Below are 13748 nucleotides of genomic sequence, written 5' to 3'. Positions count from 1 at the left end.
TGAAAGACTGGGGAATCCATTTTTAGAATTTGAGACTTAAACATTTATTTAACATCACTAAGCTGTAGTAAAGTGCTACTTTTATTTTATTACAGATATTCCTTTTTAAGAAAAAACTGTGATTTATAACTGGTTGCAGGGGTCAGTGGGAAGAAAAGAGAGTGACTAATTGGAATTGTTTAGTAGAGTTGTTAACGTGTATTTTATTTTACTTGGCAGGCTTTTTCCTCTCCAAAAATTAAACGATGGTTCACACTGGCATTTTACAGAACATGGTGTTTGTAATTAGTATTGTGGAGGTAGGGCTCTTAAGGAAGAAGTTTTCCTTGGCTGAATTAGAATAAAATATGTAATTATGAATTCCTTTAAGCTACACCCAATGTTTTCTCTGTCCAAAGTAACGTATATGTCCTTATGTATAAACCTGCTTTCTACTGGCTGGACTCGTGGAAGACGAACAGAAATTGTAGTCTGACTGCCTGTCCATCCAGGTCTTTAGAGGCTAAATCTGCATGTCCGCCCGCTGGTGTCCTTGTCCAAAGTTCTCTGCAGGCCAGGCTTCTGCCTCCGGGTCTTCCTTCCTCTTCCAAGCAAGTGCGATAGCGCGCGGGGGAGAGTGGAAGCCACCATTCAGACTCAGGTCTGGCTTAGGTAGGCTCATTTGGGTTATACAACTTCCGATTTTCTATATTCCCAGGTGATAAGCAATGTAAAATCTAGGGAGAGGAGAAACTTGGCGAGATTGGATGGTGAGTTAAATCCTCGAACAACTTTAAAAGGTATTTTAAAACGTTTTCAACAGAGGAGGAAAATGCGCCAATGTTGCGTCTTCTTGTAACGGAATCTAACATGGAGGCTGGGACCGTGGTGGGTTCTGACGGGGCCGATAAGATGGGTTCTGTGTCTGTCAGCCATTTGGAACTAGAAGTTTGCATAGATGAATTGTATTTTTCTTCCTTTGAGATCTGGTTTGTAAGAGGAGGAAGGACATTTTAGACATATTTCAAAACTGAGTTGCTGGTGAGGCCACGGATAGTTTTTCAAGAGTTCGGGGAAATCAGGCAGTGTCTCATCTGTTGTTAATTAACGAAATGAAACTGAGGTCACGAGAGTACAACGATGAATGAAAGGTCAGTGAATGGAAAAAACTGTCAATGAAGGAGGGTGTTAGCAGAGTGGAACAGTGTCCTAGATAAAGATCAGGGAAAATGTACTCTGGCTCAGGTCATGTTTTCTGGAAGCAACTGTGGTTTGGGACATCTCAGTCCAGACTGAGCACTAACTGCTCTGATTTCAGTGAAATCTGTTCGGTATTTTAAGGCTGTTCAGGTCTGTGCCAGAGATTCATTTAAAAAATAGGTAAAAAAAAAAAAAAAAAAAGATTTCTGTTCGGTTTATAATGTGTTATAACACCATGTGTTATTGCTGTGTTGTTTGGCTTTTTTGTTTTGTTTTGAGGTTAAAAACTGGCTTCCTGCTCTTATCTCTGTTCTCTTGGAATTTTCTAGAGCCACACTCACTTTTGAGATTCCCCAAAGTTAAAAGTGATTTAGGATCATGGTAGTAGTTAGTGCTAAAGCCTGGCCTCAAACAGCCAAGGGCTGACTCTGTGGTCGTTGCCTAGTTGTGTCCCCTCTGAGAGTTGCTTCGTGTAGGATGGCCTGAAAGTCCTCAAGGCGACTTTCAGCTTCACTACCGCCTCGCGCACTATGGCCCCGAACGAACCAGTGACTGTATTTTTACTGTAACTAGTTCATCTGTCGACTCTGTTACTGGTTTCACACGAAGTGCATCTAGAGTCTCTTGTGCCTCCGATCATGTCAGAGCTCTTGCCCTTTTTTCCTCCCACATTGAAGCCTTTGAACCATATGGCTTTGGGGGAAGAGAGGCTCTGCCATCAGTTTGGGAGAGGTCCATGGCCATTTCCGCCTGGCATTGAGACCTGGCAGGTCACAGCTAGTGAGGGCAGGACCCCGTGGAATTCAGCAAGGCTCTCCTTGTACCCTAGGAGAGAGTTAATCTCCTAGTATCTGGAGAAGTGATGAATTAGCACAGCCACTGAGTGTACAGACTCTGGGGCTCATGTCTTAATTCTGCCAGTTATTACCCTGTGTTTTTTCTGAACCTCTGTTTTCTTATCTGTAAAATGGGAATAATGATTAGCACCTACCTCGTAGTTATAAAGATTGAATAAATACTTGTAAAGTGCTTTGAGCAATGTTTGTCACTTAACTAGCATAATTGGTGTTTGGTAACATTAACAATCATTGTTAGGTTAATTCTTTGACTACTTGTATTATTTGTATATCTGATTACTTATAAATTTAAAATGGAATTCAAGTGGAGTTTCCTTGGATTGTTTCTCTTTTCTCTGAGAATATTTACTGAAATATTGTTCTGTTGGATTTAAATGAGAGCCTATTATATGAACTATATTGGAGCCAGGATAGAAAAAAAATCTGAGAGCAGTTCTTTGGAGAAACACCAGACCCACAGAAGTTAACAGAAGCTTATTAATATTTAAACTCCTACAATTAAATTGTAATCAAAGTAGTGCCTTCCAGTTATTATGCTGGGTAGGTGTAAGGTAGACCAAGAATGATGAGACCCTTTAACACTTACTGTTATGAGAACTACTTTGTGAGACCACACCTCACCTTAAATAACTGTGTTACGCACTTAGGCTGAAAAGGAACAGCCTAATGGAAACACTAATAGAACACTAATAGAACAAAATTATAAATCCTACTCAGTGATACCCTGATACATAGGCCAGGGTAGGGCGACCCCTTTCCTGAGGTTCCCCGTGGGCTCTGCTCAGAGGTGTAGGATTGTGACCCACTCCATTTCAGCACTTGCAATGGCCCTTGTGTAGCATTTCCTCAAGTGTGAGTTGCCCTCACTGTTAATAGATGTTAGGCGGTGGGGGGGGAATGGTTTGGGAAACTTACTTTAGTTAAATTAAACGTGTTTTCTTGGAGCCTTTAATTTGCTAATATATGCTGTGATTCTCGCAGAGAGAGATGATATGCAGTATGTTTTGGACCAGTGTCTTGTCAGCTTCCTGCAGGACCCCGGTGCTTTAGAGCACACTTTGGGAAATGTAACCTTAGAAGCCTTGCTTTTTTCACTTTGTGTCTCTGGCAAATCCTGACAAGATATAGCTAAACGACTGCAGATCCAAGGTGGAGGAAGGCCTCCCAGGTGAGGCTGGGTCCTCAGTGTATCCAAACTCAGCCTGTGCTCTTTCTCTGCTGTCAGTCGTGGGGCTTGTCTGTTTGCGTTTTGCTTGCTGCGTGTGCATGCACAGGGCACCATAGCGGTGATGATATTCCTGGATGAGGGAACAGCATCAGAGTGTGAAATGACAGTGGGTTTTGTGTGGTTGGAGGTCATGCTTGGACATGGAAAGTAATGAGGCCATGAAACTGTACAGGAGCAAGTCCTGAGGGCCTCACCTGCCGCATGCAGGAGTGTGGATCTCTGTAACAGAACCACCTACCCTTCCCAGCAGGTTACCTTAAGAACTGCTAATGAGTAAAAACTGTGCAGACGCTTAGGAGGCTAGGAGTGACACTTCAGCATTTTGCAGGTGCCATAGCGGTCACGGGCTTCCTGCCGTCCCAGCTTGCTGCTTGTGTAACCTGTCCTGAGCACAGGCAGCACGCGGGAGCCCAGCAGATTCTTCTTGAGTTGAACGTACTATAGGGGCTAATAAGGGAGGACACTCCCCCTCCCAGCTCCCTGCACGTCTGCAGTTTTTGAGGGCATGTTTTAGATGCTTCTGGAAGCGGACTAAAGACTAACAGAATGTAACTCAAAGAGCTGGAGATACATGTTTAATGAGATTTTAAGATCTCGTTTAAGGCTTGATTAAATAGGTAAAAGTGGGGCTACTCTGTCTCCTAATAACATGTTAATTGTTTTTTAATTAAGTAGTACTAAAAATATACAAGTATTTCCTGTGATCCAAATCTCTTGGCTTCCTGACTTTGAACTTGGTGAGTAATGAGGGTTTGGCGAGCAGGGGATTTCTCTGAAAACTTATCAGAATCTTTAGATTCTGGGTTTGGATTTGGATAGCAAGGAATATTTATATTGGAAAACCCAAGGAAGACCATATTCACGTTTTCTTTTGCAGAGGGGATGACGGTGCCTCCGATGGTTGGGTAGGTGTCTTGTCATGAAGAAATGGCAAGATGGTGATTGAATGAAGGTCGCAGAGCAGGTCATAGTAAGGACTGGACTGGGAAAAACGGGATTCTTCTGGGATAGGAATCTTGCCACAAGGCCTTCATGTACCCTAAGAAATTAGGGTCTGTCACCACTTTGTCATAGTGCTCAGCAAAATGACCAGTAGAGCCCAGGAGTCACTTGGTAGTTATGGGAGCCTTGATGAAATGTGCAGGAAACCTCAAGGACTTGATATGCAGGACATTTGCAAGAGTAGGGGTGCATATGTTTGTGATCCCTTTGACATAAAAACCCTACATGGTAGGAAGATTTAAATTTAATTCTAGAATTTTTAAGTCCATCAGTTTTATTTTGAAGAAATAACTTCTGGCCTCAGTTCATGGTTTTTTTTATATCCCCATTGTGCCTCTGTGAATAGTTGTCTTGGCTTGATTATTTGCTACTTATTTTATCTTTTAAATATTTATTTATTTTGAGAGAGAGAGAGAGAGGGCAAGTGAATGAGCATGTGTGTCAGTGCAGGAGGGGCAGAGAGAGAGGGAGACACAGAATCCTAAGCAGGCTCCATGCTGTCAGCGCAGAGCTCCAACGTGGGGCTTGAGCTCACAAACCATGAGATCATGACCTGAGCTGAAATCAAGAGTCAGACCCTTAACTGACTGAGCCACCCAGGAGCCCCTATTTGCTACATATCTTAAACCCTCTTTCACAGGAAAGTATTCATTTGGGTGATGAGGGGCAGGGAGGAAATGTAGGGTATGTGAGGTTGGAAAGAGAGAGAGAGAGAGACGAGCCCATGTCTGCAGGCGTCTTCCCATCGTGGCCCTGTAAGCGAGGGTCGCTGCGGGGCCGTGCGCCAGGCTCCGTGGTGGACAGCTGGGGGCAGGAGCACGTGGGCAGTGCTGTCCACTTGGATCTGTGGGATTTGAGTTTTCTTTTCAACGAGTTATATTTGAGCAGTTAATGGATGGCTGATTTTTATCATTATGCACGGCATAATAATTTTATGATGTTTATTCTTAGGTGGGTTTGCGGAGTTCTCCCGTTGTTTCCCTGGCCTCTGTGAAGGAAAATCTGCTATTGTCCCTACCTGCATTTCTCAGCCTTGCCTACCTGTTGCCAACATTGGGCCAACCCGAATTCTTCCCAACCTTTATCTTGGCTGCCAGCGAGATGTCCTCGACAAGGTGGGTACTTTGAAAATATCCTTCATTGCAGGGATTCTTTTTAGCAGCGGGAGAAGCCGCCACAATTGCCTGTCAGCTGTCACTTAGAACACATTCTGCTTCCAGAAAGGAAGTACACCATCCTCGGCATGACTCCCTGTGGGCCCTGCGTTAGCTTCTGCAGGGCTGTTGTGTTTGCTGTTACTGATTGCCATCAGAAACCCAAGCTGTTGTCGTATTTGCTTGTTCCTTGAAGGCCCGGGACACCTGGAATAGGACAGGACTTGTCAGAAGTGTAGCCTGGTTTTCTTGGGGTAGTAGTTGTTCTGCTGTGCTCATTGGGCACGTTCGGGAAGGCTGATATTTCCCAGATTATTTCACATTTGTGAATGCATTTATTTATCGAGGCATGCTAAAGAGGGTCTCGGGTTGGGCTTGGATTGAGGAAGGGCCCGTGGCTGGAAGACTGGGGGTGGGAGTAAGGGTGAGAAGAAGGGCTAAGGGCACGCGCTGCGGGCCGCGCGTTGGTGGCTCACCAGAGCAGTTTTGCTGAGAAAAAAGAGGGAAGAGCACGGACTTGCTGAAAAGGACGCGGGCCATACCGAACACAGTGTCCCTAACAGAGGAACCCCCAGTGATGGAGGCCACTGTGTTCAATGGTACAGCGGTGAGAGCAGTAGAAGTCAAGTCTGTCTGCCCGCACTGCACAAATGCTCTTAACCAGCAGTGCCAGGAGGCCGTGCCATAACTGCCCAGAAAAGAGGATTTTGTCTAAAAAAGCAAGCAAAGATCTTAATTTACCTGTTGATGACTTACAGGTGCTACTTTTTTTTTTTTTTTTTTTTTTTTTTTTAGTTTATTTTGATAGGGAGAAAGCAGAGGAGGGGCAGAAAGAGAGGGAGAGAGAGGATCCCAAGTAGGCTTTGCACGGTCTGTGCAGAGCCCATTGCGGGGCTCAGTCTCATAAACTGTGAGATCATGACCTGAGCCACAATCAAGAGTTGGATGCTTAACTGACTGAGCCACCCAGGCACCCCACAGGTGCTACTTACTTGTAAAGCAGGGAGGTACCTTAACATTTTCTCCTTGAGTACTTGAAAGACTTGGGCTGACCATAAAACTAGCTTCCAGATTGGCTGGCGTTAGCATGTGAAGAGTAAAAATACCCTGTGATGGGGCAGCAGTGAGGGATTCTTTCATTTTCTCTTTTTTGTTTTTTTAAAACTGCCGCCTCTATAAAATGTTGCCTTGACATTGTTATTAATATCTCTGCTTTTACTCTGAGAGATTTGAAATTTGATAGTTTATACTTTTATTGAGCTTTTCTCGTGGGGTCACAGTTCCTTTGAACATATGATTATTACTAATTCTCTTTTAGAGATAAGCAAACTATGTCACAGAAAGCAAAATTAATTTCCTAAAGTCACATGCATCCCTTGGGGTAAAGCTTGAAGGTGTTTTAGTTAATCCTCAATCAGAAAATGAAATGAAATTCCTAGTTAAGGATCCGGTTCCAGTTTACCCCCAGTTAACACAAACAAAAAGCCATAACCAGTCAGCAGGTGATTTTACAAATAATTGTGTCAGATCCTTGTTGTTACTTTTGACACTGAGTTAAGTCGCTCATTCATTTTTCTAAGTACCATTTCCAGGTTTAACAAATGTGTCCGTTAACAACTCTAGTGGTGAAAATGGACCCTGAAGTTGAAGATGTGGGGAGGGAATGGTCTTTTCCTCAAGCTGGTTTCTCAGGGAATACCGAACAGGCTGAGCAGGACACGTACACAGAAGCATTGGGAGGAGGTGGTTGTAGGCAAGAAAGGAATTTATGGAAGTTCATGGGGAAAATAACCCAGGCAAGGAGGTCTTGTGGATGACTGTCAGGTACTTATTTACAACAGATGTGTAGACCAGAGGATGGTGAGAAGTAAGCATGCTTTGAAAATGCTGCTCAGGAATCCCAGAGTGACCTCTGGATTCATTGTTAAGAAGAGTCCTAATGCTGATGGGGATTTTAGAGATCTTGCATTCGGCCTCCTTTCCTTGGTCAGTGAGGAAGCTGATATTTCCAGAAATATTAAGTGAATTCCACAGCACTCAGCAGATGAGTTTTGGGACCAGATGTGGCTCTGTTTAACAGATAGCTTGAACTGATCTTTCTGCTCAGCTCTCTGATTTAAACTTTACAGAAGAAATAATAGGCTTCTTCTCTTCCCGAAGATCTCCAAAGATGAAGATTTTGTAATCTTTCCTAATGATACATACCTTTTTATTAGAATTTACAAGCTGAAGTTTTTAAAAATATCAGTGATAAGAACACTAATTATATTAGATTTCTTTTAGATCAAGTGACATCAAAATATTTTAAAAGCATGTCACAGAAATTTTATTAGAATCATAGTTACCATTTAAAATGCTAGGCTCTTTGGGGCGCCTGGGTGGCTTAGTCGGTTAAGCGTCCGACTTTCGCTCAGGTCATGATCTCGCGGTTCGTGGGTTCGAGCCCCGCGTCGGGCTCTGTGCTGACTGCCAGCTCAGAGCCTGGAGCCTGTTTCAGTCTGTGACTCCTTCTCTCTCTCTGACCCTCCCCTGGTCACGCTGTCTCTCTCTCTCTCTCTCTCTCTCTCCTAGAAATAAATAAAACATTAAAAAAAAAGTTAAAATGCTAGGCCCTTTATTTATATTACTGCATTTAACCCTCATAATAGGATTAGGACATAGGTTGGCTCTGAGTTGTCACTTAAGATTTTGTGGTTGGGAAGTCATGGACTTCAAAGCTGGTCAGTGGCAGAAATCATCCTCAAACTCAAGCTACTGTTCTGACTTTAAGTCTTATCTTCATATAACACCAGACATCTCCCCCATCTGGAAGCTAGAACTCTCTAGAACAGGCTGTTATGAAGGACTGACAAATCTAAATAGCTTATTGAATCACTGCTGAGATTTTCTTTCCCTAGTTTACCTACAGCACACTCTATACCAGTACTGTCCACTAGAAAGGTAATACAAGTCATACACTTAACTTAAAATGTTTCAATAGCCTTACTAAAAAGGTAAAAAAGAATAGGTGAAATTAATTTTGATAACCTTTTGTTTATCACAGTATATCTAGAATATTATCATTTCAATGTGCAATCAATGTAGAAAAAGTATTGCTATTTTATATATTTTTTGTACTAAGTGTTTAAAATCTGGCGTATTTTTTATAATCATTACCCATCTCAGTGTGGCACAGTTCAGGTGCCCAGTGGCCTCATGTGGCTTGTGGCTACCACAGTGGATAGTGTAGGTCAATACTTCCAACATGTTTTAATTTTACTCAGGTTTCCAAGGCATAGCTCTTCCGTAAAAGACCATCAGAAGTCACTGGTAGCAAAAAGAATACTTTCAGTTTCTTTCCCCCTCATAACCATACTTTTGTTTCTCACAGTCTGTTCTTTTATTCTCGAGTCTTTATACAAGAGTTGGAACAGGAATAGCTTATTGTACTAAAAGTAGCTTGCCGGTGCCCAGTTCACATCTGAACTGAGTGGGATTTACGCAAGAATCTCTAGTTACTGTTGAAAGACCACAGTTCTTGATTGTTTTCTGCCTTATCACTTAACATTTCCAGTAGAGACTTTAGTTTCACACTTAAATGCACGAAACGTATGATGGGATCCCCCGTTGCTTGCCAGTGGTCATGAAGCCAGAGCTGTATCTGCGGCAAGTTAGCGGTTCTGCTGCCCCCTCGCCCCCAACTGGATGGTGTGCTGTCGGGACTCTTGGAACAAACAAGGTTGCTTTTCTTGTGCCGCCCAGCTGTGCTGCCTGCCTCTGGGATGACCGCCACTTTCTCTGCTGTCTTATCAGAGCTAGCAGCCTAGACACAGAACACTGCCTTCGGGGTTTCCAGAGGATCTAGGAAGGCAAAAGGTCAAAATTATCGGTAAAAATACACCATACGGTGCGCAAATTGGGTAGAGAAAACCAGTTCACTCCACGGTGATGTACAGGACGAGGTGAGTGACCGCAGGGCCCCCGCTACCGAGGCAGCCTGGGGTGACGGTTGAGAGCTGCCCTTGGAGGTGGGCTCTTTGGCTTTCCAGGTCTCTACCTTACAGCCATATCACTTTAGCTAAGTTGCTGAATCTCGGTTTCTTCACCTATAGATTGTCACAATTCCTGCCTTCTAGTGTTCGCGTGAGGTCCAAATGGAAGGATGTATGCCAAGCACCAAGGACGGTCCCTGGTTCGCAGGGCCCCCGGCCCGTGTCCTCAAGGGGAGGGGTATACGAGAGGCTAGGGCGAGTGGTAGGCACAGCGGGCGTGCTTGATCGAGGAAGGTTGGATGGGGGACGTAGGACTTAAGGTCAGGCATGAAGGCAGAAGGGGCAGCAGATGCAAACATACTTATTTGACTTGACTCCAGGAGGGAAGGTGGCCCTCCCGCTATCTAGACCTGCGGTGCCTGCCTGTGGTGGTGCCGTGCGGCCTTCCTCCTGGTCTGGCTGCCCTGGGGAACGTGGCCCGCAGGGCGGTTCTAGCAAGGCCGAGTGGCCGTCCGTGCCCCACTGACTACTGCACAGTCTGCATGAACACGTGATAGGGCTCCTACTTAGAAGTTAGTCCCAACTACAGGGCAGAGTTTATTTCATACTTTAGGAGAGAGAAACTTTTAGAGGGAAAAAAAATTGTGAATGGAAATCATAATTAATAATAAAACAATGAAATAAAGATTTATTTTTGACTCAAAAATGTTATTTTTGAAAGCTTTCTTAATTGTGTGTTGAAGCAAGAACCCATCTATCACCGCACATAGTCACAATTCTTTTTTCTTGTGATGAGAACTTTTAAGATCTACTCTCTTAGCAACTTTCACATATATGATACAGGATTATTTACTACAGCCACTGTGCTGTGCATGAACATTACATCCCCATGAATTATTTATTACTGGAAGTTTCTGAAGTTTCTCCCTTCTGACCACCTTCACCCACACACGCCTGTATGTTCTCTGTATCTCTGAGTAGACTAGATTCCTTTAGATTCCACATTTAAGAGAGCTCACATAGTATTTGTCTTTCTCTGACTTATTTCAGTTGGCATAGTGTCCTCATAATGTTGTCATAAATGGCAAGATTTCATTCTTTTTTTTAATGGCTGAATAATCCTGCATCATTTACATGTACCACATCATTGTCCGTTCATCGATCTATGGGACAATTCCCAATATCTTGACTGTTGTAAATAATGCTGCAGTGAACATGGGGGTGCAGATATCTCTTCAAGTTAGTGTTTTCATTCCTTTCAGGTATATACCCAGAAGTAGAATTTTTGGATCATATGGCAGTTTTATTTCTGAGTTTTTGAAGAATGTCCATACCGTTTTCCATAGTATCTGTCCATTTACATTCTGAATACAAGCTGTTTTTAAAATAAGAAACAGTGTAAGGGAAGTAACATTTAATGAGACTCTCATATTATGTGCCATTTATTTTGTCCTCATAATAGCTCTACCAGATGTACATCATTAGTCCTACGTTACAGGTGAGGAAACGGAAGCTGAGTGGGGTTAGATGGCCTGCCCAAGGTCGTTGAGGTGACGAGTGGTAATGTGCTAGGTTGTGCTTTGGGTTTTCTGGGGCCGGTACCCATATACTTTTCATTCTTCCTGCCACATGGAGTTCATCCATGCAGCAGAGGGGGAAGTAGAGCACACAGGGAGCTCCCTGTGATGTTAGAAGGGTAAGTGTAGCTAGAGGAAATTTATAAAAATTTGCTTCTGATTGTTTCACAGTTTTCAGTGTCCTAGGAAACAAGATCCTCCATCAGCTGAGAGTGAGGAGAAAAGGGTACATGCAGAGAATTTGAAGAAAAGGGGAAATGGGTGGAATGGCATGTAGGAGAGAGGGAACCTGAATGGACTTGGGAAATAAAACGATTGCTGAGGAGCATGAATTGGGATTGAGATCGAGCAGCATTGCGGAGTGATTTTCTCTGGCTGTGTTCAGCTGCATGGGCGCAGACGCAGACCAGAAGGAGAGTTAGATTTACCCAGGGCTGTAATCCTGCTGGGTGAGTGTGAAGAAGCCATAGTGGGACACAGGAATTGAGGGTGGAGGCAAGGGCATAATTTATAATGACTGACCACAGAATTTCACTTGGGCAAGGGAGGCAGGCAGATACCATGAGGATGAAGGACAGAAAACGAGGTAGAGTCGGCAAAGTGTAGATCCAGGGGAACAGAAGGATTCCGGGAGTGGTGGGGTGAGAGAACGAGTGAGCTGGGAGGAAGAGGAGGAAGGGTCTGAGAGTAGGGGGTGTGAGGTCAAGATGAGGGACAGCAGGCTATGGTTGTTGGTAATGATCGGGACTGACCGGGTCTCATTTGTGATTGGTCAAGGTGAGAAGTTCCAGGAACTGAGAGACCAAGGTGTCAGAAGGGTATTTGAAGTCAGAAAAGATTATTTTGCCAGTAGAAAGCATGTGTTCACAGACTTAGCACAAAGTTGAGCTAAATATTAAACAGCATAACATGAGTGCCCCTGGAAGCTTACAAACTGTGATGCTTAATCATGGGGCAGAGAAATATTCAGTTGTGTAAAACAAAACTGAGCAAATGCCATAAGTATCTCTTTAGAATGTAGTAAGAAGTCCTTGACATTCATCTGTGAATGAGAGCAGTCATTCTATAAAACAGACCCGTTCTTCCTAATCATAGTTCCAGCACTGTCGTCAAAAACATCGACGTAAGATGCCCTCGCAGCCACTTACGTGTACGTTTGTAAAAACAGTCAGGAGAGCAAGTTCACAGTAGGTCTAGCTGCACGAACCTTCAGATCTCAGAGATTCACCCACCTCTCAACCCAAGGCCCAGCAGGTGCCCACCTGCCTTCCTGGAGCAGGAGGCGTCTGCTTCCACTGCCTGGATGGTGGGCTTACGGGGGGGCGGGAGGGGTGGGCATCGTGTTTGTGTTTGAGCCTGTTAGGCCAGAGTACTTGTAATTATAATTATGCACATTAATTAAAATATTACATACACCCGTGAACTATGAATGAGGGAAGAGTGTTGTTTTTCTGTAACTTAAGTTAAATGTTTTGGGAAGATTCAGGAAAACCAAATTGCTTTACATCTTTTTTGTCTAAACTAGGGAGCAATGAGGCAACAGTAAAATACCTGAGGGGCAGTTATAAATTGGGATTCTATGCTGGGGTTGTTTCACATGTTTTTGTTTTCCTGAGAAATGGAAACTCTTAAGTAGTACATGTGTTTGGTTGTGATTTGCTTAAGAACTCCAATCAGCTAACCCCTTTCCCCCAAAAAACAAACAAACAAAAAAAGCCATGGTCCAGCATCATAAATTGGTGAATTAATGTACGTTTGTTTTAAAGTGTTGCAAGTACATATGTATCCTTTTTACTGACTTTTCAACTGATGTAGTTACTGCCAATCCAGATTACATACTGTGTTTAATTCAGTAACCAAATTATATTTAAATTTTACATGGTATCATCTTAGGAGTTTTGTTTGCCTCTTTGTTTTTAAAATTAGCCATGTTGTACTTATCAAGTCCCATCTAATTACAAAAATAATTTCAGGGAATGGCTTGATAATTGACTTAATAGATATTTTTACAGTAAAATTTTTATAAATCGTTATATTTACCATTAAGATCATTTCCTTTCATTTTGTGTTTAAATTATTTTATATATATATTTTTTTAGTTTATTTACTTTGAGAGAGAGCACAAGTTGGGTAGGGGCAGAGAGAGAGAGGGGAGAGAGAGATAGATCCCAAGCAGCCACCACACTGTCAGCACAGAGCCCAGTACGGGGCTCGATCCCATGAACCATGAGATCATGACCTGGGTTGAAACCCAGTAGTCGGACACATAACGAACTGAGCCACCCAGGCGCCCCTGTGTTTAAATCACTTTATCATCATTCAATTTTAATATATTAATATCTTTTCCCCCTTTCTTCTTTTGCCATTTACTGAAAATAAAATGAGTACTGGGGCACCTGGCTGGCTCAGTCACAAAAGAGTGTGCCACTCTTGATATCAGGGTTGTGAGTTCAAGGCCCATGTTGGGTGTAGAAATTACCAATAAATAAATAAGTTAAACATCAAAAAACCTCTACTACTTAAAAGCATCTTTTATGGTACACTGTTTTATAAGTGAAAAATACTTTTGAGGTATAAACAGCATGGGAAGGTTGGATTATTGGTGTATCTTGAATATGTCAGGTCAGAATGGTGCCCTTTTCACGTTTCCGTTCTGTCCAGCCTGGCGGTGTTGCTGCAGCTTGGTGCGTGGCAGCAGTCAGCACAGGACACTGGGCCTGCACGCAGGGAGCCGGTCCTCCCCCCTGCAGCAGTAGATACCAGGGGAAACATGGCAGAGG

The 13748-nt window shown here is 43.3% G+C and overlaps 1 protein-coding gene across 2 annotated transcripts in view; it reads left to right on the top strand.

Annotated features, from left to right (window-relative positions):
- The window catches only part of DUSP16 (dual specificity phosphatase 16), an 89125-nt gene that overhangs the window by 55255 nt on the left and 20122 nt on the right, over nt 1–13748 (top strand). For both annotated transcript variants that reach the window (XM_039239923.1, XM_039239924.1), the window contains exon 4: nt 5218–5381. In XM_039239923.1, the coding sequence (XP_039095854.1) occupies nt 5218–5381 (164 nt within the window). The remainder of the gene's footprint in view (nt 1–5217; nt 5382–13748) is intronic.

This window comes from Hyaena hyaena, unplaced genomic scaffold (genome assembly GCF_003009895.1).
Source record: "Hyaena hyaena isolate Hyena2069 unplaced genomic scaffold, ASM300989v1 scaffold_164, whole genome shotgun sequence".
NCBI classification, from domain to species: Eukaryota; Metazoa; Chordata; class Mammalia; order Carnivora; family Hyaenidae; genus Hyaena; species Hyaena hyaena.
Note: the sequence above shows the minus strand (reverse complement) of the source record. Positions and strands in the feature narration are given on the sequence as shown.